Raw genomic sequence first — 25,331 nt, 5'->3', positions numbered from 1 at the left:
GATATATATATATATATATATATATATATATATATATATATATATATATATATATATATATATATATATATATATATATATATATATATATATATATATATAAATAAAAAAATAAATTAGGTATGCCATGATACAAATACAATTTTACCCTGGTTTTCCCTGCTGACTACCTGTTTTCTCAGCCTTTGATATCTTTGTACTATGACTACTTTCTGAACCTGCTGTGTGCCAGGTGTGGCTTTAGTCCACCATCTAGTGGTAAATATATCTAAGCAGTTTCACTCACAGCGCCAGACGACAATTCAAAGATAGACCTGTTGCGTTTATTTCTTCCACAGACCCCCGGTTTGGTCTCTGGGCACGTAAATAAGACCCACCATGGACGAAGTGGGAGCGCACAATATCCCCCAACTCAGTAAGAGAAGTTTGAAGACACAGCCATTCATTGTGAACCACATGGTGACTCATATCACGGCAGCCAGCTAGTGAAGATGACTGGGATTATTTCCATGCCTCCCTCTTGTCCCCATGCCTGTTTACGCTCATCTGTGCTACGCTCCTCTGGCTCCCAGCCACCCCGCAGTATTTATAGCCATACAGCGGTAATCATCACTCAAGGAATCCTCGCGAAATCATCCTCAAACCACTAAACTTGGACTGAGTGAGAGGCTGAATTTAGGATCCACCTGATCGGAGCTCTCTGACGATGAAGGAGCGCTCGCCACCTCAAGGTAAAGCTGTCAAATTCATCCATCATTCATTAGTTAATTGATGTGTTTTTTTTTAATCTCCTGTCGCGGGTGCTCATGAATCCTCTTCCTCCGGTGTAACGTTTTTAGCCTCCTGTCCGTCTCTTTCCACTTGTTACGACCGCTGCTTTGCTCTTTCTTTTCTCCACTTGCTTGTGCGTCAAACACTTAACTCCACGAGAAAAAAGAAACAGCAGCCTAATTAGCAATACCTGTTAACAGGCTAGTTAATGTATTTCTAAAGCGACTGCCGACCTGCAGCTGACGTGCACAAATTAGATGAGGGGGGCCGCCTGTTGTTCCAGTAGGCTCTGCACTAATTAAAGCGTAGGAGATCACAGCCAGGAGCTGAAATCTGAATTTAAAATAGTCCAGCATTTCCACACAAGTGTTTTAACTTTATTAAATTACAAGGTGGACGCCTGCAGCAGTAATTATTGTCTGTATGCACATTGCGGTAGGTTTTCTGGGGCTCTTATCTACAACCTCTTTATTCTTGTTTGTGAATTCCCCAGATGTCACGGACCCACCCTACATATCATCCTAGTTTGTTGCCCCAGTTGTTTTTTTTCTTCAAGGTGTGCCTGTTGATATAAGTGCATCGACATTTAATCCCCCCTCAGCTCTGGCTGCAAAACTGACTGATAATACTACCTATCACATTTGTTTTGAACTTGAATGGCTGTGCTAAAATCAGAGACGACCCACCCATGAGCAGCATAAAGCTGCGACCAAGCCACCCGTGTAAATGTGTGCGCTGACCTTGTAGCCTCAGCCGGCTTTCAGACGAGCACTGTGCTGTGTACCAAGGGCAGAGCTCAACTCAGACTGTGTCCAGTTCATGTCTGAGGAGCCCTGCTGCTGATGAGTGAGTCACTGTGCCTTTGCTTCAGCTCCTCCACACTCAGTCATCTTCCTTTCAGCTCCGGCTCACTGGAAACAGCCTTGTTTCGTCTGTCTCTGACTGGCTCGCTGCAGACTTGCTGTTTTCCAGCCTTGCCACTTCATCTCCCCCATATTTCTCTGTTTCACACTCACACGCCTAACTGGACAACGGCAGTTGTGGTCAGTAAACAAACATGACCAAATTGAGGCTGAAAAAGACAACGATCCCTCTCCCTACATGTCTCATTACTTTTACCAGACACACTTTCTGTACAGACTTATTCCGCCCACCACTGGTACTATTTGTGTGTAGCTGCTGGTCCAAAGCTTTTGTTCTTCCAATCATATGCACTACTGATATCAAAGATCTTAGTGACAGATGATTTAGACAACGCACAGCATCCACTCTGAATTTAATTTGCACCATTCAAAGAATTGAGACACTCTGTCTCCTACATGTCTCTCCTCTGTGTTTTGTCTGTTCCATCGACATGTTTTCATGAATTTAGATTTTAGCTATTATTCCTGCAGTGCAGTAATTCAAGTATGGTATTTAAATAGAGGCTATTGGGAATGATATTACTTTTTGCAGATATTTGTTCCGTGTAAAATCTAGATTATTGGACATTACAATTTTTTAGGAACCAGTGTCTGGGAGCCATAAATGTCTTTACAACACGATCTGCTAGTCCATTTAAAAGATGTTGAGCTCATTCACTGGCAGTGTGTGATAACTCTGACCTAATGGTGATAATCATTCATCCCGTGGCCACCAAGAATGTCTGAACAAACTCCAGCGTAATCCATTTGATAGGTGTTGAGATATTTCTGTGTGAACCAAAATAATGGACTAACTGAAAGACATTGTCAGATAAACAGAGGGGACAGGCAAGATGTTATGTTTTATGAGCAATGTTTTATGATTTTCTACTTTCCTGCCTTTCACTCATCTCCTTCTTTCCTCTTTTTGTAGCATTATGGTGAAACTGCCAACTCCAGGCTTCTGTAGAGATGCTCACCAGTTCAGACCAGTCCCTCTCCCTCTCCCTTTCACCCAACCTCCACTCTCCCTCCAGCTGTGGTCGGCGGGGGGAGACACACATCCAGTCCTCCCTGTCTCTCCCTGAACCTGAGCCCTGGCGGAAATCCAGCTCTGCCTCCCGTCCTGGCCTGGCACAGGGAGCTCGCTCCTCCTCCCTGCAGGTCCCTCATGCCGTCCCTGAATGCCTGGGGTTGCCCCCTCGAGCAGCCAGCTTTGATGTGCCTTGTGGTCGGGAAGAGGGCTCGTCCGACCAGGGCTCGGGGTCTCTGAGCCCCCACGGCATGCTGCGACGGCGCGGGGGGCTCGTGGAACAAAAGGACATCATCATGGCCCACCAGGCTCACAAAATACAGAGCACGCCGCAAGCCCGCCGGAAGGAGTGGGAGTGAGTATAAAAGATATTCAGAGTCAAAGGATTCCTTTTTGAATTGGCCATGTAAAGATGATAAATCTCCATGGGGAAGGATGAAAGTACCCCTGTTAAAAAAAGAAACAAGCATGCATTCTGGGTATGTAGTCTGTAGACCTGAAGGCTTACAAATCTGCAGATGAGGGTATAGATTTGATTAGAATGTCAGTAAATCTCTGTTTTTTTGTGGCAGACACATTTCACAGCAAGAAAAGCACTGACGTACATAAGAACATTCAAGGATTGTGGTGAGCTATGCAAGTGAGCAAGCATGCATATTAACAGGACTGTTGAACTGGAAATGGATTGTAGCCAACGCTGATGATGATAATTACACCTGCACTCAAAATGACATGTAGAAATGACATACTGTAGCTTTAGCAGTGCAGATACCGAATGCATACAGACATCTTTTCAGCATACTGAGTATTTTAACGTCCTTCTGCTCACTGTTTTGGTTTTATGGTCATTTTATACTCACAGCAGGTGGCTAAAGCACTTGTGTAGACCAAGTGCATAGCAGCCGCCAAACACCAGACTGATAAAATGACCAAACAGCAGGTGAACACAGTGGAGCAGTTAGCAGGTGAAGAGCCAGATGTTTATTGTGGTGGAGACCAAAAGAGTTCATCAGGTGTCCAGAAACACAAAAGAATGGTGATGTTGCTCTATGTCTGCTTCATGTCTGACTACACCACTGTTCTCAGACATTATGATGATATGTCAGCTGTGTTTTCAGCTTGCCTCTTTGCTCCTGAGTGACCGGGAAAAGCATTCATGAATATATAATGCTTATGTACCTTCAAATTGGCATTAGTCAAAGTATAGCATATAATGTCGATGGATCAACTGGGCTGCTTTTAGCTCATTGATTAGTTCTACAGCCTACACACAGTTTTGGTAACTCTTGAAGCTTCTTGGACGAATCCTGACTTGAATTTAGTCTAATGTATAAAATCATTACATAGAAGGCAAAACCCTCCGCTAGTACCCACAGTGAAATGGCAAAAATCTGAACTAAATTAGTGCTTAACGAAGAAAGTTTAGCATGTAGCAGCTTATATGTTTCCAGACATTTTTTACAGTAGCTTCACAAAGCTGGAGCCGAATGACGACGGAAGTATGGGACTTAATTAGTTTTGGTGGCCAGAATAAGACGCCTCAAATCAAACTTAAAATAATGCCTGACTTGGAGTGTTTATTCCTCCTAGTGGTCACTGGTGGTCAAAACATGCATAATGCATCTGTGAGGGAAGATTTTATGGAATTAGTTGTTAATTATTTACAATGTCAGTTTCTCAGCAGAATATATTGTGTGTATGAACATTATGACCTTATGTCCTCCTCCATAGAACATTGGCAGAGCTGTATAACGAAATAATCCTGCATTTTCTTTTTCATTAGGTTTTTTTTGCTAGCATTCTTAATTTTCCTTGCTTTTGTTGGCACATTGCTGCTTTTCTTGACGTGTCATGGCCTCCAACTATCACTAGGGTTGTGTATAGGTCCATAATTCTACTAGAGGTCAAAAATTATTGTTTTGTTGTACGCATACGAAGTACTTATTTTAAAAGGTGCTCCATAGCAGTATTACATATGCTAGTGCCTTTGTTGCAAGTGTTGTTAGAGTCCTCCCAAATGAATCACCAAATCAGTTCCAGCCACTTCTATCAGTTGATTTGATGTTTTTCTGTTTTTTTTCTTCCTCATGTAACACTGTCGACTGCGGTTTTCTGTAATCAGATGCTTTGTAGTGTTATTAATTGCAGAGCTCATGGTGCTTGCTTGTGAACTTCTGAACTCTGGAGCCACATCGCTGTGATTCTCTGCTTCCCACCACTTGAATGTGGAGTGGTACTCCATCAGCGTTACCTCCAACCTACCAGCTAGTCCATCCTCCTCCTTCTCTTCCTCCTACAATTTTATTTCCTCCATGCTGATTTCTCTCCCTGTCCACTTTACTGGCTTGCTGTCATGTTTTCATTCTGCTTTCCATCTTTCTGTCACAGAAAGCAGACTGAGGTCATTTATTTCTGTTTACAGGCATTTTACGCTTGCATTGCCTGCATGAACAACTGTAGCATGTAATTAATAGAGAATATTTTTTAAAATGCTGTAAGGAATAGAGCCTAACATTAATTTCAGAGCACTAATGCACATGTATTGTGGTTATTTGTCCATTAGGGGATGCTAGGGAATCAAAGTAGAGAAACAGCAGGGAGGCAGCATATGATGCCTTTAGAGCTAAGCAGTACAGTTGAGGCACTGTTGAGCTTACTCTCACAATGCTAAATGGCTTTAATGAAGACCCAAATAACAATGCTGTGCACTGAGTGATATGACATTTCTGTAAAGCAGATTTTTGACTGTGAGAAAAGCTTTTCTTTCTCACAACGCTTTTCTTTCAGGTTTATGTATAGGTACCCCACCTTTTGAGCTTTTGGGGTGCTGATGTTCAGATTTGGATCATTATTTTGAAGCCATAGCCATGATGTAATTATGTTTCAACATTAACTGTTACAATGTCATGCCAATCTGCGATGATATAAGCAGCAGTTATTGGTCGAATCAAACTGACATAACTCAGTACTAGAGGATGTCTGTTGCTAGGGAACAGAGAGGAAAATAAAATGCTAAAACCACTCCAGTCAATGTTGGGTGAAAGCCTCTCTGCAATTATATAAATGCTCCTCAGAGTTCTGGCACAAAGTACGCCCATTAACGTTTTAACTCACAGTGCATGTCACCTGCTGCTTCACTTCATCCGTCTTTCTCTATATGTGCTTCCAAAGATGCCTTTATTTGCCCAAGTATGCAAGTAAATGCAATGCCAGCTGTCGTGTTCTCGTTATCGCATCTGTTTTTCCATAAAAATGTTTTCTTTTACATCTTCTTTGGCCACTTTTTGCTCAGTTCATCTTATTCAAAGTTTGGTTAGGCCCAGGCAAACTGATATAAGCCTGTCTGCTCTTGCACTAAGAGTTTACGCAGCTATTTTTGGACGCCTTCGAGTAGGCTGCAGGCAGGAGCCCAACAAAAGCCAAACACTCTTAAAGCAGACTACACCTGGGCGTCTATCTGTACTGTATTTTCGATCATCGTTGTGGTGACGGGGCTGAGCAGAGGTCTGTCAGTTTCCGCCTTCAAGATGTCCAATGAGCGCGATGGGGAGGCCGCTGTGTGTACTGGGAGAAACAGATTTCTGTAGGAAGAGGTTGCACTATTGTGCAACATGGCTTTTGTTGGCAGAAATGAAAAGAACGGAGCAGAAATTCAAGAGAGCTATGTCGCTATGGAAACAACAGCAAAGAGAGCTGGAGACACACATATACAGATATGCACTGTTTGCAGAGATGGACAAATATTTTTGTTGGGCAACATACAAGTAGATGATTTTTTTTTGAGTGTTTGCATAAGACATTTTAAAGTAGGAAATTGAAATAAATGTTAGATGTATGAATATACTATACAGACACTTGCAGGGATGTGCATTATCAGTCAGAGAATTGTTCATGTTACATGCAGTCTATTCCCTTTTTGCTGTTTTTTTTTGCATTCTGCACTTAGGTCAGTGTTTTGCTGTCCTGCTTTGCATGAAGTGACACGCCCGCCTGCTTCATGCAGATTAGAAAGAGGAGGTAACAGAGCCCTGGCTGAGTTTTTTTGGACCTCAGTTAGCAACTTATTCATAGATCCTGTTACATCTATTTTTTTTCCTTCTCCCCCAGATCTCAACTTGTTTGCCAAGCATGAATTTGTCACTCTCTCTTGGCTTGCTCTCACAATCCCCCGTCTAAGCCCTCGCTCCCTGCCCGTCTGCACACTGTGATACCTGCTGCACCGTACAGTCTGTCGGTCAGCACCAGTGTGATATTTCGTGTCGGGACATCAACGCCGTGGGTTGATTTTAATTGTGACAAACGGCGGCGTGCGCGAAACGAGGCTCGGTTGAATAATACCATGCCTGTGGGGGCTGAAGTGGTCATCTTCAGGAAACTGAAGGGAGGGAAGGAGAGCAGCAGATGGAGCGAGAGAGCCCAGTTGCCTAATGAGGTCTCACTTGTGGCAGTCGGCGTGAAGAAGACCTTGCTGTCTTTTGCTTTCCCTCAAAAAGGGAGCAGCCCTAAGATCTATTTCATGCTCTATTTTTACTCCTGACTTTTACTCCAATATTAGCACAATGGCCTAGTTTTTAAATGTTTTAATAGTGCAAGTCTGTCTCCATTAATGAAAATATGACAATGTTGTCCGACTGTCAAATGGTGTTCGGATGGGGGAACTAAGTCCAGCATATATAAAGAGCAGCTTCTTGTGTGTGAGCTCCTTTACTTGCTTGCTGTATCCACATATCCACACACCTGTTCTCCTTCACTGTGCATTGTCTAGTATCTGGTTTTATTTAGTTTTCACACCCCTCTCTTTTCCCACAGCACCCACAAACATCTTTACATAATTGTTTTTGAGCCACATACCCACACAGCCTACTGAATTCTTCTTCTTTTTTAGGAAAATGTTTCTGTTCATCCTCAACAAACTGTAATTGCTATGGAAACAAAACAGGCCTATACGTCCCTCCTCTCCAACCGGTTTTCATTCAGATGAATTTTGAAATCGCCACGAAATACTGCAGTGGGAGGGGGCTGCCGGTTTGCTTATGCGCTCCTGGCTGATCATTTTTCCAGTAGGTGATGAGACGGACTGATCTAACCGTACAAGCAACCTTCTAGCTACATTTTCGCCTGTTTATCGAAGACGTTTAAGAGAGATTCTTGTCTAGACGCTTCCTTTCGCACGATATCTTCCCTTTTTTTGTCAACTTTACCGGGTCGAGAGGATGCGTAAAGTTTGGGAAGACTTCCCTCGGATCTCTCCGTCTGATCAGCACAGAGTAGTTTCTGATCACTTAACTGCCGGTTTGTCTGATCAAAACGAATTTCGATGTTGATAGAAAATTACAAGGTTTAAACCCGGTGGATATTGTTTGGCCTCCTTCCCTCTCAGAGTTTAGAGACGCGCGCACGTTAAAAGTTGTCCAGAGCTGATTTTACGCGCGGTTAAACAGATGGATAACTGAGGGTTTTGTTTTGTTTTTTTTTTTTTTGCAGCCTGAGCACCTGAATCATCGTTAAGTACATGGAAGATTTTCCTGAGACATAAGCCAACTGAATGCTATAATCCCTTTTTTCTCTCTTGTGGATATGGAGCGATAGGAATCTGTAACTTTTGGGGGGAATTTTGGCGCTCGAAAAGCTGTCAGTGGATTGAAGGTGGAGGATTTTTTTTCCCACGGTTAGCTCCACTTCATATTTTTTCGTCCTTTTAGGTAAAAATAAACACTCTAAGCCGGTCGTGTCCTCATCTCTTTGTAGAATGGCTCGGTTTGGAGACGAGTCCGCTCCCACCACGGTGGACCCCGGGGATGGGGACTTGGAGCGCGGCGGCGACGGACAGGACGCGGCGGCGGCTGGACTCACGGCTTCCATGAAACAAGCCAAGGCGCAGCGGGCCAGGACCATGGCTCTGTACAACCCAGTGCCTCACCGGCAGAACTGCCTCACCGTCAACAGGTCGCTCTTCATATTTGCAGAGGACAACATCATTAGGAAATACGCACGGCGAATAATTGAATGGCCATATCCTTACATAAACATATTAGACTGGTGTTTAAAGTTGTTTGTGCTTTTCGTAGAGTTTGAAATTATTCAGCTTGGCTGTTGCTGGGTCAGCACCACGGACAGCTCCAGCCAGCATGTGAGCTGCTGCAGCTTCAGTGTTGTCTAAAAAAGTGCAGCTCAGTCCTGCCAGTGTTTTGCATGACCTCCTTCACGAGCACTGCACCCTCTTTGTTCAGTGTCCTCGCTTGTCTGCACAGCCCACTCCATGATTTCAAGCTGTTAGTTAAACAATCAGAGTGAAAATCACCTCTGTAATTAATTCCTCTCCATAGCTGAGTGTAACTGCTCCATAGTTCTGCTTAATCAGTAACTTATTTGTTCATCTGTGGGCTTCATTTGCTCCATTGCTGGCAGAATGCAGAAAGTTAGCATGTGGTGATCATTAGAAGCAGCTCTGCTCACTGTGGGGGTGGCATGTAGGCACATCTCTGATGCCTTAGTGCTCATTGGAATATGAACCTGGCCATGAGTAGGTGTCAGTTCAAATCCACCGGGCAGCATTTTTCTGTATCCTGCTGTAGCGCTGGCCAATAGTTTCTTTCTGCTGAGCTTCTAGAGACCTAACAAAGCTTATTATTTTCCTTCTAGCCACAATATGTATGCACAATCACATTAGTAATTACAATAAGACACACAATCCGTGTTGGCTTTCTATTTAGTCCTATATATCCTCTTCAAATTTTAATAGTTTTCCTATGCAATTGTGTGCATGTTTTGATAGCATAATCAATTCAGCAGCATCACTCATTTGCCATATCTACCCACTGCTCCTCCTGTCTTACACCCCCTCCAGTGCAGCATGCCAGTCTCCCACTGTTACCTAACCACAGGCTGTGTGGGAGTGGGGCTAGTGGTCAAGACTAGCTGGCCACCGGCAGCACGGCAATGTGACTGTCGGTATCACAGAGGCAGAGGTATGTGGGAGAGAGCTGGCCAGTAGTACTGTGGTGAATCGTGGGCTGTAAAAGCAGCACATGTCAGAGTGTTGACCGGGTGAGACCCATAACGTCCAAGTTCTGAGACTGCAGGTGCAAAATGGATTCATGTGAATTTCTAGGAATTAATGCCACTGGTGTCGCTTTGATTGTATGTTGCTGCACATCTATAGTGGAGTATGACAACAATTCACACAGGTTTACTAATTACTGGGACGTTTATTGTCCAGTGAAGTCCAAAGACTCATCATAGTGATTAATAAGATGCACAATCCTAGTCAGTTACACTAATAATTTCCCAATGTATGTTTATTAGTTGATTACAGAAAATTGATTTGAAACATGCCCTGTCTGGAATCACAAAACTAAAAGCTGGAATTCTGTTTGCAGCTTCTGTAATGTGAGGGTTTGTTGCTCATCTTTTGGTCTGGAGGATGGACAAACTAAACTGCTGACACTGCACACTGCGGTAAAATAATTTAGATTATTTATGTATTTTTTCTACCTTTGAGGCAGCAGTAGGTTTCCATTCATTTGCATACATCACGAAGATCCACTTGCAGACTCCTAAAGCTTTATTTAATTACATAATCCATCACACTCCATTAATTACCATCAAATTTAACACTTTAATGTAGCTGTGAGAGGAAAAAACTGTAAAATATTCCACATGTATGGACAGTTTAAAGAGGCAGTTTAAATACATTTTTATTGACCAGCTTAATTCACATAGTAGACATAAATGAACTCAATCAATTGAGAGATTAGAACTTTATCTGCAAAAGCTTTGAGAATCAACTCATTCTCATTCCTCAAGCAAAATTGGAAAAGATTTTCTGCTGCAGGTTCTCGCTGTGACTCACTGTTTTTCTTTGTGTTTTGTGCTTTTAAACTGAATATTTTTGACTTGTGGACTGTTGGTGACACAAAACAAATTGTTTGAAGATGTAACCTCGAGCTTCAGACAAAAACAATTGAGGCATTTTTCTCTCTTACCTACATTTTACAGACTTGAGGAAGAATAATCGTCAATGAAATGTCAGTTGCTGCCCTACATTTATGAGGTTGTTGATCAGTAAAACCCAAGATGTATCTGCTGATAATCAGTAAGTGAAGAACATATAACAAAATGAGTTGAAAATGCAAAGTACAGCTCTGATCTATCAGATCAGATTTTGATGTGCAAAATGACTAAAAGCAGTGAGTGTGGTTTGGTCTAAATGGGCTTAAACTTGCATAATGACCGGTGTGCACGGTAACAGGTAATGGTTAGTGACAGTAGTGGGCGAAATGTATTAAGTATTTCCCATTTTAGCTATTTTCAACCACTTTCGATGGCAACAGTATGGACTTGTCAATGTGACTCAGTGTGAGTCCCAGAGGCCCTCATCTCAGCACTCCTCTGTGAGTCAGTGACCCCATTTCACTAAAGGCAGGAAAATTAATAACAAGGAGCCCCTTCCTCTTGGGAGCTCCGCAGGACTGAAAGTCACAAGTGTCTGTGCACACATAGTCACACACAGTGCATGCTGCTTTACACGTGCACATGCTGCACCCTGAGGGCCCATACATGTGTAAATATACAGACAGGTGTTTCAGTGACTAGAAAATCTACAAAGGTGTGCTTGGGTTTTCACTACCAGAAAAGATTCAGGCACAAAACTGACCTGCAAATAGTAGCGTGGAAGGAATGAAGCACGAGTTGTAGTCATAATAAACATGAAAGATGAATGAGTATGTAAATATTTTAGAGCTAAATGATTTTTCTTGTTGATCATTGTGCATTGTTTAGCAACTGATTAATCACTGGGTGTAAACATTTTAAGAAAATTGTGAAAAATCCCTATCACAGTTTCTGAAAACGCCAATGAGATGCTATTATATTTCTGAGACTTTAAGCACAAGGCAAAGGAAAGCAGCAACTCATCACAGCTGAGAAGATGCAACTAATGTTTAGCAATTTTCTTGTAAAAACATGATTAATTTATAACCCTACATTTGTTTTTTATTTATTTGCACATTGATCATTTCATTCTAAAACACAAAAATCTAAACCAGTGGGAATTAAATGAATTCAGCTTTCAAGTTTCCCACATACTCTTATATTGTCTCTAGAAGTTCTTAAGACTTTAAGTTAAAATTTTTTTTTTAAACAAAAAGTGGTACAAACAGGTCAAAATCCTAAGTCCCAATCTTCAAATACATTGTTTTTTTGGACCACAACTGATTTTCAAAGAAACAAACAGAATTCTCACATTTAAAACAGCAGACAACAGACAATGGTTGACAGATTTCCTTCAAAAATGACCTAAATGATTAACTGATTATCAAACTTGACGTTGAGTCATTTTCTGTTGAGTAATTGTGTCAGCATTACATAATTTATACATTCATTAAAGCACCTTCTGCGTCAGATATTTTCGTATTTATACTGCTGTCGAAGGCTACATTGTTCTGGTTATGATTTAGAGAATTTCATAACAATTCATGGAATCTTACAACCTCATTAATCCTACTGAATTAGCTCGTAATTCAACAGATTTAGCAACAACCTTGGCTGCATTTCTTTAGTAGCAAGGAGAGGATGTCTGAAGAAGCGAGTTTGTCACATGCTGAGAACCTGAAATGGATGCATATTGTACACTAGATGGCTGTGAGGTCAGCTGTTGGCAGTGAAAGGAGCCATGAGCCAAGTGTTTGCTGTAGTTTGTGCAGTTAGGCCACTCAGGCCAAGGTGACTTCACAGTGCTCTCATTCCCTCCCTAACCTGCTCTCTGTCTCTTCATGAAAAGCACTTTTAAAAGCAGGTTGCCATGGATACTGCAATCTCTCTAACAGATTGCTTCCAGTACCAGAGAATATGAACCATGCCATTATTCATCTGTCATTTAATCATCCACCCGTCTATTTTTTTTTATTTTCATTTTTTTTTTTTTACCTTAAACTGAACCACATCTCTTAAGTGTTTGTGGAATTTTTCCAAAAACTATTGTAAATACGAAGAAACGTATTGCTGTCAGTGTGTTGAATGTTTTCAGCTTTACATCTGAGGAAATGTGTGCATTGCTCAGCTGAGTATATCATTGCCTATAATAAGAATCTTCAAAAATGAAGAAATGTGAGATACAGTTTTGTCTGTATTCACCATGGAGAAGGACCTTCTTTTTTTAGTTTTGAATGTTTTTCTATGTCTTCTAGGTACAATTGTTTTGTTTTTTGTCTCAGTTTTGTCCTCGTGTCGCAATCAGAGAATGTTCCTTAACGTTGCCGCCTTTACACCATTTGAGTACATGATCCTCGCCACCATCACCGCGAACTGTGTTGTCCTGGCCTTGGAGCAGCACCTCCCTGGAGAGGATAAGACCCCCATGGCAAAGAGACTGGTGAGGACTAAAATCTGTTTTCACATCCTCAACACACACATGGATTTTCGACATGTGGACACATGAGGGGATAGAAAACAAACCAGAATGTGTGGGGGTTGAGAAGTTGTTTTTGTGCTATAATCTGCAGGTTTTGCAAAAGTACAGTGTGGAACGTGTCCAATATCAACAAAAAGCAACCTCCTTTTGAGTTGACAGTGGATAGTTTTAGTTCTGAGTAAAGCAGTATATGTGGGTTTAGCTATAAGAAAGTTTTAAATCAAAAACATGTAAATATGATTGGATCTCTCACAATTGAGCGTGGCTTTATTGTGCAATCAAGCTGTAGAGCTGTTCATCTCCACCCACACCTCCCTTGCTCTGATTGCTACATCTGGAGGAGGAGGAGTGGGTAATTAATAAATTAGACTTAAAATAATTGTAAAATTTCAGTTTTTATAATTTTTTATGATGAGTGAGTTAACCAGTCATCTCAGACTATATTTATTTCAAGATGGCTCATTGAAAAGAGAAGGTTTTTGTTGTAATATGATTAAAAAATGATGGGTTTGGCTCATATTTCAAATATATCATGAGATAAATGAGCAGCTAATGTAGGGAAGCAGGATTAGAACTTGGAAGCTGTATTTTTTTTTTTAAAGTTTTACAGCTCAATGTCTCAGTAAAAATGCACATGTTTAAGTTATCATGATATTGTGACAGTATTTTTGTTGTTTATCACCTCAACTTAACTTTCCTGAAGACCCTGCTGACCTACATGTTTCTACTATTCTCCCAGGAAAAGACAGAGCCATACTTCATTGGGATATTCTGCTTTGAAGCGGGGATCAAGCTGGTGGCGCTTGGTTTTGTTTTCCATAAAGGCTCCTATCTGAGGAACGGCTGGAACGTCATGGACTTCATAGTCGTGCTCAGTGGGTGAGTGACATCCGCCGGTCTCCTTGGCGACCTGAATTTTCAACAATGTGAGAAATCTTTGTTTTAAACATCGTCAAGTTATTACTTGCTAAACATACTGGTGAAATCTGTTTTTGGAGGAGCAACAAATATCACCTCTCAGCTTCACCATGCTACTCTGACGGAGGGCCAATCAAATCCGAGCAAAGCAGTGAGGATGAGATGTAAATGTAATCGTCTCTTTCTGTATTCTCTTCCCAATTTTCTCCTTGAATATGTAACGCATAAACATTGGACTTCTCTGGTTGATGTAACAGTATTATAGTTTTATGTAATGGCCGCCAGTTTTAATTAATTCAGCCTTGTTTTTAAGAAATTGTGTCGTTTTGGCATTACAAATGGCTCAAAATACTACAGTACCCAACAGCCTCTTCTGATGCTGCCACGGAAAGAAGTCCAGTCATGGGGTAACTGAGCCAAGTCTTTGCTTTGCTGTCGCCATTGAGAACAAACCATGGCACCGTATCTGCTTTTTTTGGACACATCATTGAAATGCAAATTGATTTAAGCTGCAGATTGTGTTTTGAGGTTTCTAAGAATCATCATCTTTAGCTTTCACACGTTTTCAGTGCCACACATAAATGAATTTTAATCTTGGTGACTGGTGTTTCTTAACAGAATCCCATTTTGAACCTGTCTACCTCAAAGTACAAAGGCCTCTGTCTTTGATGTTTTTATAAAAGTACACAATATTCGAAGTGTGTAATCTCTTGTACTGATAATTTAACTGGGAGTGTTTCACTAGAAGTACTCCAGCTGTGAGTCACATAGCGTTGTGAGTGGGGAAAAATGAATGGGGCTTTTTACTTTTTGAAACCGGGGCATAGGAAATCGCTCCGCCTACTTCACAATTCTATTGCGCGTCCTGGAAAAACACATTAAAAGCAAAACATGAGTGGCGAATAAGCACTGCTGAAGCACCCAGTCCAGGCTGACTCTGACACTCGCTCGCTGTCGTTGTCGTCAGAAGCAGCTGGTTGTCTTTCTGCAGTACAGAGGAGCTGGAAAGCGGCCGGACAAACTGTCTTCACCAGGTTGACTAAATGTAGTATCCATGTGGGATGTGCAGGTAGAAATTAGCAATGTTTTTATGTATGCATTTATTGGTTCTGTGGATTTATTAAAAGCCCACAGTAAACACCAGCCTTATCAGTCATTCCAGATCCCGTTCAACAGTTAGTAACATATCAACAGGAGGAGATCTGTATCATTTGAACAGCTGTCTGTGGGGTTTCCACATGAGAGGCGGAGGAAAAATAGACTTGAGATGCTTTATGTCTCAGTATGGCTTGATACATTTGATAGATTTATCTCCTTTCTATGTGGCTTAGCCTTCAGGCTTTGGATTGGCAGTATGCGTCTGTCCTTCTTGCAAAGCTGTCCTCCCGCTTTTCTTCGGTGGATGTTTATTGATCTTACTCATAGCTGCAAAAACACACGCGTGACTAATAACTTTTGCAATGGTTCAGTTCCATTAAGTGTCCCGTTATGCCATTTCAATGAGCCAGCATGGACAATAACACATAGCACAAGAGCAAATATCTGCTGTGAAAAAGACACGTAGTTTGGTGTTGTTTTCATGTTTTTGTTGAAGGTGTACACCTCTGACCCCCTAAACCTGCCATCTGGTTTTTAAAGCATGTTCTCTTTTTAAAAATTGACATAATTTTGCCATTTATCAGAGACTGTTAAAACAAAAGGAATCATCAGATTGAACTACTCATCTGAAATATTCATCAGGAAACTTAACCAAAGCAAAGCTCAAAATTGTGCAGTTTCATCAAAATAATTGTATTCTACGTGTCTTGTTTAAAAATTTGAGATGTACTGTCTTCATATATGTGTAGGACTTCATATTGCAGTTAAAAAATGAGCCGACTGAGTAAAAACACGCCAGGAGAATAAACATCGAGAAACAGTTTGGGGTTCCTCGACATGATAATGATTGTCTTTATATTAGCATTAGCACAAAAAGCTTTTTAAACTAAAGCTAGCTGTAGCACTGAAGTGGAGCTGGAACGTCTTTCTGTCAAAGAATATCAAACTAGTAAATAATGTAATGCTGCGTTTGCATATGACCACAGTACACTACAGTATTATGTCATAAGTTTTAAAAAAATAGTTATGATTGTGAATGCTTAGCACGGCCCTAATTGCTCTTTTTTAATTCTGAATTAAGTCAAACTCCATGACAAACTGCAAACTTCACTGAACTATGTGAGTAAAAAAAAAAGTTTGAAATTAATGCTCAGCAACTGATTCTGCAATTATTTCTGACACAATTCATTTCTCATTAACCAGGCTGTGGCTGGTGAACCAAAACATTCATTTCAGACGTTGATTGTCAAGTTATGTTGGCGCATTCATGCATGTGTCGCTGCTTGTGTCAATATTTTTTATGTGCGCACTTTCACTGCAATTCAGAGGCTTCTAATCTCAACATATTGTGCCTCGTGACTGACATATGGTTAGCAATTGTTGACCCAATGGAGTGGTCCTGATTGTTGTCGATGCATTTGTTCACCATGAGCATATACGTTTACACCCTACACACATCCGCAGGAAAACACAACACAAAAATGCAGGAGAATGCGTGTTTCCATGGCACAGTCAGGCTCTGCAGTCAGCGATAGGTGGGTGGATAAGTGGATTGGCAGTTGTGTCTAAAACCTGCTTTGGTTCGCCCCCAGGACCTCTGTGAATTAAATGTGAATGCAGCGCTGGAGATGTTATGCAAAAGCATAGGAGTGGATGGATAGAGAAGAAAGGAGAGGCAAAAAAAGGGGTTAGTAAAAAGAACATGGAAACACAGACCCAGGAAAAACATGAGGGAATGAATTTATTTCCTATAGGACTTGCTTTTGTGAATTAATCGTGCAGGAGTGAAGCATTCTTACTGCTGATGTGCTGCTTATGGCTAAGTGTACAATATTCAGCATTCAGGGAAGATTGCTGTTGGCATGTTGACATCTCATTTCAATCTGACACCCACATCTTTTTTTTCTCAGTATTTCTTATTTCTCTCTCTCTCTCTCTCTCTCTCTCTCTTTGCCTCTTACATAAAAGCGACATCAGCATCACGTTTACAGACCAGTTAGCGCCATCCTAAAATGCTGAACAGCTGTGTTGTGGACAGATTTCCACAGGACTTACAAGGCTAAAGTGTTCAATGGGTTTTAATAGTCCATTCCGAATGGTACTGATGGCTTCAGTGGGAAATTGTCTCATTAGGCATCTGTCAGAGTTTGAAACAAATCACTTTGCTTTCAGTTTCTCATTAAATGGCTTGCAAGCCAAAAGAAACAAACACTGACTGATACAAAGTAACAGGCTTGTGTGTGACTAGCTCATTATTCTGGAGCTTTTGAGTAGTTGCAAGTTCAAACTGATTTTTGTTTTCATTGGAAGACAGAACAGTGTTAGCAAGGCATGGCTGAAGCAACATAAAATAATTTTTTTTCAAGGATATATTCAAACTGCAGGCCTTATTGCTCAATTTTTAATTTTTTTTAATTTTTTTGGCTGTTCATCTTATTTTTAAAATGTGGTCAACTAGTCACGTTTTCTGAGCTGACCCACATGTACAAAACAACAAGACATCACACGCAGCTTGTTGTCGTATGGAAGTCAACATGCAGGCCACAGAACATTTACAGTCTCATTTAGAAATTGATGTGGAGCGGTAGCCACTAGGTTTGACAAAATATCTTACACCTCTCTGTCGATCCACCAACAGCCTCCTCGCTTCTATGTTTGTGTTTACTGAGTGATTCTCAGCACACAATTATGACATTTCGATTTAGAGTGACATAAAAGTTACATGAATTGTGATGAAAATAGCCCAAGATTCCATGCGATTTGTGATGTTGGTGCCGTTATGAAACGCAACAGATCTGAGTCACATATGAACAAAAAACATCAGAGCAACTTTGGCCTGCAGTCTAAATGTAGCCCAGTACTTAATGCGCATTCAGGACAATCTACAAGTTAAACCTCAATATACCAGGATCTGCCACTGATCTGAATGCAAAAGAACGAAGACTGTAGTATAAGATGCAATCATCCCATGTAAATTGTCATCCAAGATTTAAATTTGTGGTTCACTTTTTCACTGAAGGAACTGCAAATTTTCATGTTTTAGTTTCAGCTGAGTGAGGTTAATGTGTTGCTTGTGTGTTGTAAAGCTCTGACTTTGCTATGAAAATGTGTTTCCATTTTCACGTGCTGTAACCAACCAGATGACCACAGCTGCAGTTTACCATAGAATTAAACTACTGGACTTTACCAGCTCGCCAGGCTCACAAACAGTGAGTGTTACTGAAAATAGAGATTTGGTGCATAATATCACTTTGAAGGCCAATGGTGCAAGTTGTGTAACAGTTTGTTGGAGTTCAAGAGGTTGTTGCCAGCAGACCCAATTACAGTCTTCTATTTCTGTACACAATAATACAAAAATATACTGGTTGGAACTTGAAAAGCTGCGTATTAAAGAGAGCTGAAACTAAATATTTACTATCTAATGTTTAACAATAATTATCACAGTTTGGTCTGTATAATAGTGATTTTTTTCTATTGCTTACTGATTTTCTTAGGCATCGTAAATCATCCAAGACAAAAAAATCACTTTAGCCAGAAACACCCACCTTCCTCCTTAAAATGGAGCAAATAAGGGGAAAAAAAGCACAGAATTTAACTTAGCTGATGTATTAAAATTTGTTGTTTTCTGAACAAAGGTCCAAACTCTAACGATATTCAGCTTTCTGTAATAGAAGCTAAAAACAGCAGATATTAACATGTGGCATTGTTTTTACTTAGAAACACAAACAATAATTGTCAGTGATGCTACTCGTTAATATTCTGAATGATTGTTAAAGCTCTGATGATATAAAGTGCTGACTGAATAAGAGCATAAAGCGGACATATTGCCACTGCCTTGTCTTTTTTTTGATATTGCTTCTAAAAATACTTAGACGATGAATGGACACAAAGTATCTTCAAACAAAATTGGGGCAAAAAGTCTGAGTTGATGGACAGAGTCACCAGAGGACAGTATGAAAACATTTTCTAGTTTACACGTCTCATTTTCAGTGTAGCGCTGCTGTGTACATAAAAAAGATGTATGAAGCTTCTGCCACTCCCGAGGGAGCTGCATGAAATGGCAAAAGTTTTACAAAGAACAACAATGTGTGGGAGTGGAGCAACAAGGAGTGATCCATCCAGACCTTTGTAGCCCGTCCCTTTATCTCTGTTTGATGGTTGCTGCTGAAGGCTACATGAGCCGATATTGACATAAAACACCAGAATCTACAACTGAACTGAACTGTAGGTGCTGGGGTTGTATTGTTTGCAATGTAAGCATGTTTTTAAACTGTCCACTGTGAATGTGACTTTTTAAATCAGGTTCTGTGCTTACAGTTTTGATGTTTCCATTTCATGCTATTTCATTCTTCTACATTTAACAGAACTTTTCTTTTTGTCTGCTCTCGCATTCATCCTCCAATGACCCCTCAAATATATGTAATAAGGAGCCTGACTCTGTTAGATAGATACTTGACCAAACTACTTTAAAAATTACAAACTATTGAAATTTGCTTCACCTTGACCAGCTACTACAATAAAAAACCATCAGTAATAAAATCACACTACAGTTTATTAGTCATGGGGCTTATTTTTCAGCGGAATGACTGCTTTTTCTTTTCATGCTTTAAGCAATAATAATTCTGCTGATAATTCTTCACTTTTGAGAATATTCTACCTTCTTTTCCCACCAATGTTAAAGAGTAACAACACCAGATTTAACAGTGAAGTCTTTGTGCCCTCTCTGGTTTCAATCCAATCTCACCCACTATCACTAATCGGGCACTGTGTAATAACGCACCCTTGAGTATGCTTTTACATCACAATGTCCAGGTGAGAAGATGAGGTCAACAAAGACAATATTTTTAGGGCATATTGAGCGATGTATGAAGCATTTCTGTAGTTTGTACAGATTCAACAGGTGAAGTTCAACTCCTCTATTTCAACTAAAATCACATCACTTACAGTATAGAATTTACAAAGTCGCACGTCTACTTTCCACAACTTGCAGATCTTCTTCTGTGTTACCAGTTGCAGCTGTGGCTAGATTTGGTAACTGACGACCTGATTTCCTGCCACCTATCTGACACATTTTCTAGTAGCACATATGCTGCTTCCCTCTCCCCACTCACTCTCACAAACACACACACACACACACACACACACACACACACACACACACACACACACACACACACACACACACACACACACACACACACACACACACACACTCATACACACATGCTCCAACTCTCGCTCACTCTGGTGGCACAGCACAAGTAAGTCAGACTTAAAAGAAAACACACATGTGTCATAGAGGCCGGCTGGGAATAAAATCGAGGCCACTGGGCCAGCGCTGGCGGCATTCATTCCATTTCATATTAATGAATTGCTAGAAGCAAATCTGCTGGGACACTGAGCTCAATTAAAATCCTTAATCTGAGTGAAGAGTGTGTAGCAAAAAGGACCGCAGCTAGAACAACTTAGCCACGATCCAATTTAAATCACTGGGATTCCTAAAATGGTCAATTATATCCTGCGGCAAACAGATTGTCACAGGTGGACTTGATGCTTTGATTAGCAGTGAAACATCTCTTAAATGACTACAGTGTGTGAGCGCTTGTTACTCCATTTCTGAGGTCGCAGGTGCAGATTGTTGCTGTTGAACCTGTTGCCCTCCTCTGGGTAGGTTAGTTCTAACAACTCCCTAACCAGAGCTCATGATATTGATCCCAGCTGGGCCTGCACACGTTCCTCTGAGTGTTGGCTTCTGATGAAGTTGTATGAAGGATATCAGGTTTCCTGTGATGCTGTCCCTCTTTCAGAGTGTCACACTTTGCTAAAATTGCTGCTCTTTAGACAGGATGAATAATACAACTGGGTGGGAGTTGGGAGTGATTCATTAGCCATCTGGCACAAAGACAGACACACAGAAGTGAGATAAGTCATACATGCATCGCTGGATTAACCAATTACAGGACAAAAGAAATTTGCGTTCCTACCCTATCAACCATCATCTGTGCATTTACCCCGTCACCTCCAACTTCCCATCAAACACCATGTGGACAGCTTATAAAGATTTTTTTAAATTTATTTTTTAAAATTTGAAACAAGACCCAAATAAACTAAAAGTACTGGACTTTTTCCTGAAATGTGCCACATGACGCAAACTGATAACAATATTTTTGCTGGCTTTTCACACGAGGCGCACAAATTTGGAATCAATCCAAAACCGAAAACACTCAGTGGATGTGAAGGGCTTTTTGTGCCCCAAACTTGCACCAGCTGTTGAGTTCAAACTTTACCTAATTATAATGCTATCAAGTGTTAACTAAATGGAGATTTACTTTGATCCAAATTCAGTACTGACTACTGAGTTATTCCTAATTTTTACACCCTAACTGCCAGGCGTAACTGAACTGACACTGATAACGTTAACTTAACCTGTTTACAGTGAACAGTAGCCCAGATGTTCTACATCAATACTGCTAACTCTAAAACACACATATTTATCCATATATGCATATATTATGAAAAGAAAGTCAATTGACTGGAGTATATTGTTTGGTCTGCTGTTATTGTTATTTTTTGGAAGTTGCATTATAGCTTGTGATTCGTGTTGTTTGTTTTGTTTAGATGACACCAAAGATGTTTTCTATCAACTAACTGACACAATAACTTTAAAGGCTTGTCTTGCAGGTCTAAAGCAGTTTCTAGCTTTGTCTGGTTGGTAATCCAAAGTTTTGTGTGTGTTTTGGTGTAGTTATCTGTGATATGTGTCAGTCAGAGCTACCACTGTATTACATTTATGCACACAGGTTCCTCTTCATATTTGTTCCCACATAACTTTAGGTCAAATTGCAAATGCAAATTGGAGCCAAAAGCGTTTCCAGGCATGGGAATGACTCCCAAAACTAACTCAGCCATTGAGAGCAGAGTCAAAGCTCTCAAAGATCTTGTGACAGTGAGTTGACAAGGGACAGCTACATCGGTCTCAACCCTAAATTTGCTGTAAAACCAATAGGTTACAGTCCCGAGTGGGGTTTCTTTGGGAAAACAAATACCCCACCATTTATTCTATGACTAATTGCGAATAAATGCCTCTTTTTATGTGATCCCAGTTCAACAGAAGACTACTAATGTTGCCATTAGACGCATGGTTTATGTTTTTCCAGATTTAATTCAAAGCCATTAATTTGCTGATGCATTATGTTAATGTTGATTCAGCTGCACATTACCATCTGCAGAGCTGTGCTGAAATGGTGAGCAACGTGAGGCTGCTGATTACTGTAGTTTTTGGTGGTGTTCTTCGTGTAGGTGGAGGTGTGTGGGAGAGGCTGCATTCTGTGCTTGTAATGAATTCATCCTCTCCAGAGCCAGTTTGCTCCAATACTGTGCAACAGTGCTTCACTTAAAGATCCTATGTGAAGAGATTATCCTCTCCGTACGAGCATGAACTCGCTGCAGGATTGTTACACAGTCACGTGTGCGTAGCTATCTCATGCTTTATTATGTCATTGTCTCACTGATAACCTTGCTAAAGCGATGGTATGAGTTTGTGTGCTATCAGGTTTTACATTTCTTCGTGTTTTAATCCTTCATATGTGGACTTTTTGCATACGGCAATGAATAGAAGTGAACGGTGCACAAAAATTCAAGTGACATGGTTGATGTGAAAATCATGATTTCAAAATGAAGAAAAAACTAAACTGAGATTAACAGGCGGTTTAAGTCAGTTTTTATTGTAAAGGAGGTCAGACAATTGGGATACAAGTCTGGAAGTTGTTGCACAATAAGTGAAAGAGGTTTCATTGTTCTCACTCTTGCAACAGAAATTTTTTTTTGCAGAGGATCTAAAAGGTCTGACTGTTTCATAATGTACGTACGTGTCTGTAAGGAACATGATTCTGAATAAGCTGCTTTATAGATATAACCAACTAATAATGAAGCCATGTATTACAGGAGTAGATATCAGAAATAGGCTGCTAGGAATAAAATACAAAAATTGGGCTGTAATTTCTTTCCCAAGTTATTTGCAATTGCTAGCTTTTTGTAGTGAATTATAATAGTTTTGAAAATGAGCTTGCATCGATACAGCTTATGGCTTCAGTATTGTGCCTGACTTACTGGATGTACGCTGTGGGTTCAAGCCTGCATATTTCATGTGGGATTCTGACTAAGATGGGTAGAAAACGCTCTGAAATAGGAAGAGTTCATGAGCGAGGAGTTTGTTCAGAACAAGAGCATCATTGATTAGAGGTTTGTTGTTGAAATTTACTAAAACTTCAGGCTCAGGCAGCTCTAACATGGTGGTAAAACAGCTTGTCATGTGCAGTCACAGTTGCAGTGCCATAGTATGTTTGACAAGTGAGCCGCCTCCACCTCCACTTGCCATAGTTTGTGGCATAATTATGGATCTCTGCAATGGCATTTTGCCCATTCAAAATTCTATTACATTTGGACTAATTCCTTTTAAAAATATCTATAACGTCATTTTGACTAGTTTACTACTAACTTGATGCACAGTATCTCAAAAGGACAATGTAGATATCTTGAACTTTGGGGAATTAATGAGATTTTGAACTAGAATTATGACGTCCAGTTCCAGCTTTAGATATTTCCAGTTTAATTCTCAGTTTTAATACATCTGTTGCCACTTTTGAACCAATAATAAAGGTTAATATCGTTCATAATCACTAATTCTCCTCAGAAATCTTATAAAATGTCAGATTATAATCTTTGTTATCGCTCTGGAAGCTGTCAAGTGGGAGAAAGATCTTGGAGATCGATTACTCAATGCAAAGAATTATGATAACAGCAAAGGATATGTAAACTAGATGGTCATCTGCACAATTCTAATTAGAAATATATGTATGCTGAATAATATAGTAGAAATGTCAAGAGAATAAACAAAAAAGGAGAAAGAATTGAACCCTGTGGAGCCCCATATGGACTATTTTCTGATCCCAAACAGGCTAAATGCAAATCATTTTGTACAGCAGCTCAAGTATACTGTATAGATATTTATATATGTATGTTATTGAAACCTGGGCACTAAAAAAATGTTGAGTTACATCGATACTGTCCGTTTCAGTTGTTTCCGCTTCTGCAGGAAAACAATTTCTAAACTAAACAGGACAAAATGACCTCTGTGTATGTGTAGGGATGATTCACGAGCTACCACAAGCAGACGGAATATTTGCTTTAATTTTGAGGGAGCCTCCACTGAATTGTTGTGCTCAAAGTACAGCCTTGAAGGAGCTGTGCTACTGCCTGCCTTTGTTCACTGTGTTTGGTTTGAAGGCTATTTCCACAGACTCCCACTCCTGTGCTCCCTCTCCGTCTCAATGTCTCTCGCTGTGTCATCTCTTTGTCTGACACACTCACTCAGTCGGTACGTTTACATGCTCGCTAAAACCCAATTACTGCTAATAACTACGCTCAGTAATAGTGATTGTTTGGCATCCTCATTAGTGCCACAAAATAAGAGAAAGGAAACAGACAGACTTCATTTGTCATGTTCGTTAATTTGATTTAAAGTGCCACCACTGCTGGCTGAGTTGTGATTGCTGTGGTATTTACTAATCGCTGGTAGAAACAACACTTGTGATGCATGCACAGTATATAGGAACAATGTCAGAGTATGGCATGTACAGTCGTCTGACACCCTTACCATACACCCATCAGCCACAGCCTTCAAACCACTGCCAGGTGAGCAGCACAATGCACCAAGGCATTGACCTGGCCTCCGAGCTGTGGCCTGGATGGTATGTAAATACGTGCTGTGAATCCTTTAAAGATGACAGTTATGGATTTTTATCCCATTTAGTGTGAAATTTTATTCCAACCCAATCCGATTAAAATCAAAACAAAACATTGTGACCCTTAGTGAGGGCATTAAGGGTGATTTGTATTAAGGTATTTTGAATCAACACCGCAAGATCCATTTCCATTCAGTCAAAAACAGTTGTAATGTTGTATGATGTCTGTTGATCTGTTGATGTTGACATGTTAGGATTGTTGCTGTATTTTATCAGTCTGTCTGTGTGTATTTATATATTTATTAATTATATATCAGGTGTGAATGCATGTGTGCATATGTTAATTGGAGTGCATGTGGGCACAGGATAGTGATTGGTGGATCAGCTGCAGGCTTGCAGATGATTGGCTCCTGACATAAAGAGTGAAGACAGCACTTCCTAGGTACAGGGCAGTC

General features: G+C 40.4%; 1 protein-coding gene across 6 annotated transcripts in view; it reads left to right on the top strand.

The window, feature by feature from the left end:
- Positions 1-399: 399 nt before the first annotated feature.
- The window catches only part of LOC111577408 (voltage-dependent R-type calcium channel subunit alpha-1E-like), a 61,758-nt gene continuing 36,826 nt past the window's right edge, over positions 400-25,331 (top strand). For 3 of the 6 annotated variants that reach the window (XM_055014137.1, XM_055014136.1, XM_055014135.1), the window contains exons 1-5: positions 407-731; positions 2,608-3,061; positions 8,455-8,719; positions 12,974-13,078; positions 13,857-13,996. In XM_055014137.1, coding sequence (XP_054870112.1) covers positions 2,646-3,061; positions 8,455-8,719; positions 12,974-13,078; positions 13,857-13,996 — 926 coding nt within the window. In that variant the 5' untranslated portion in view covers positions 407-731; positions 2,608-2,645. Of the gene's footprint in view, positions 732-2,607; positions 3,062-7,737; positions 8,353-8,454; positions 8,720-12,973; positions 13,079-13,856; positions 13,997-25,331 lie in introns of those variants that run through there. The other 3 variants (XM_055014140.1, XM_055014138.1, XM_055014139.1) reach the window with 3 other exon arrangements.

This window comes from Amphiprion ocellaris, chromosome 10, assembly GCF_022539595.1.
Source record: "Amphiprion ocellaris isolate individual 3 ecotype Okinawa chromosome 10, ASM2253959v1, whole genome shotgun sequence".
In the NCBI taxonomy this organism is placed as follows: domain Eukaryota; kingdom Metazoa; phylum Chordata; class Actinopteri; family Pomacentridae; genus Amphiprion; species Amphiprion ocellaris.
This window is presented reverse-complemented; position numbering and strand designations above follow the sequence as displayed.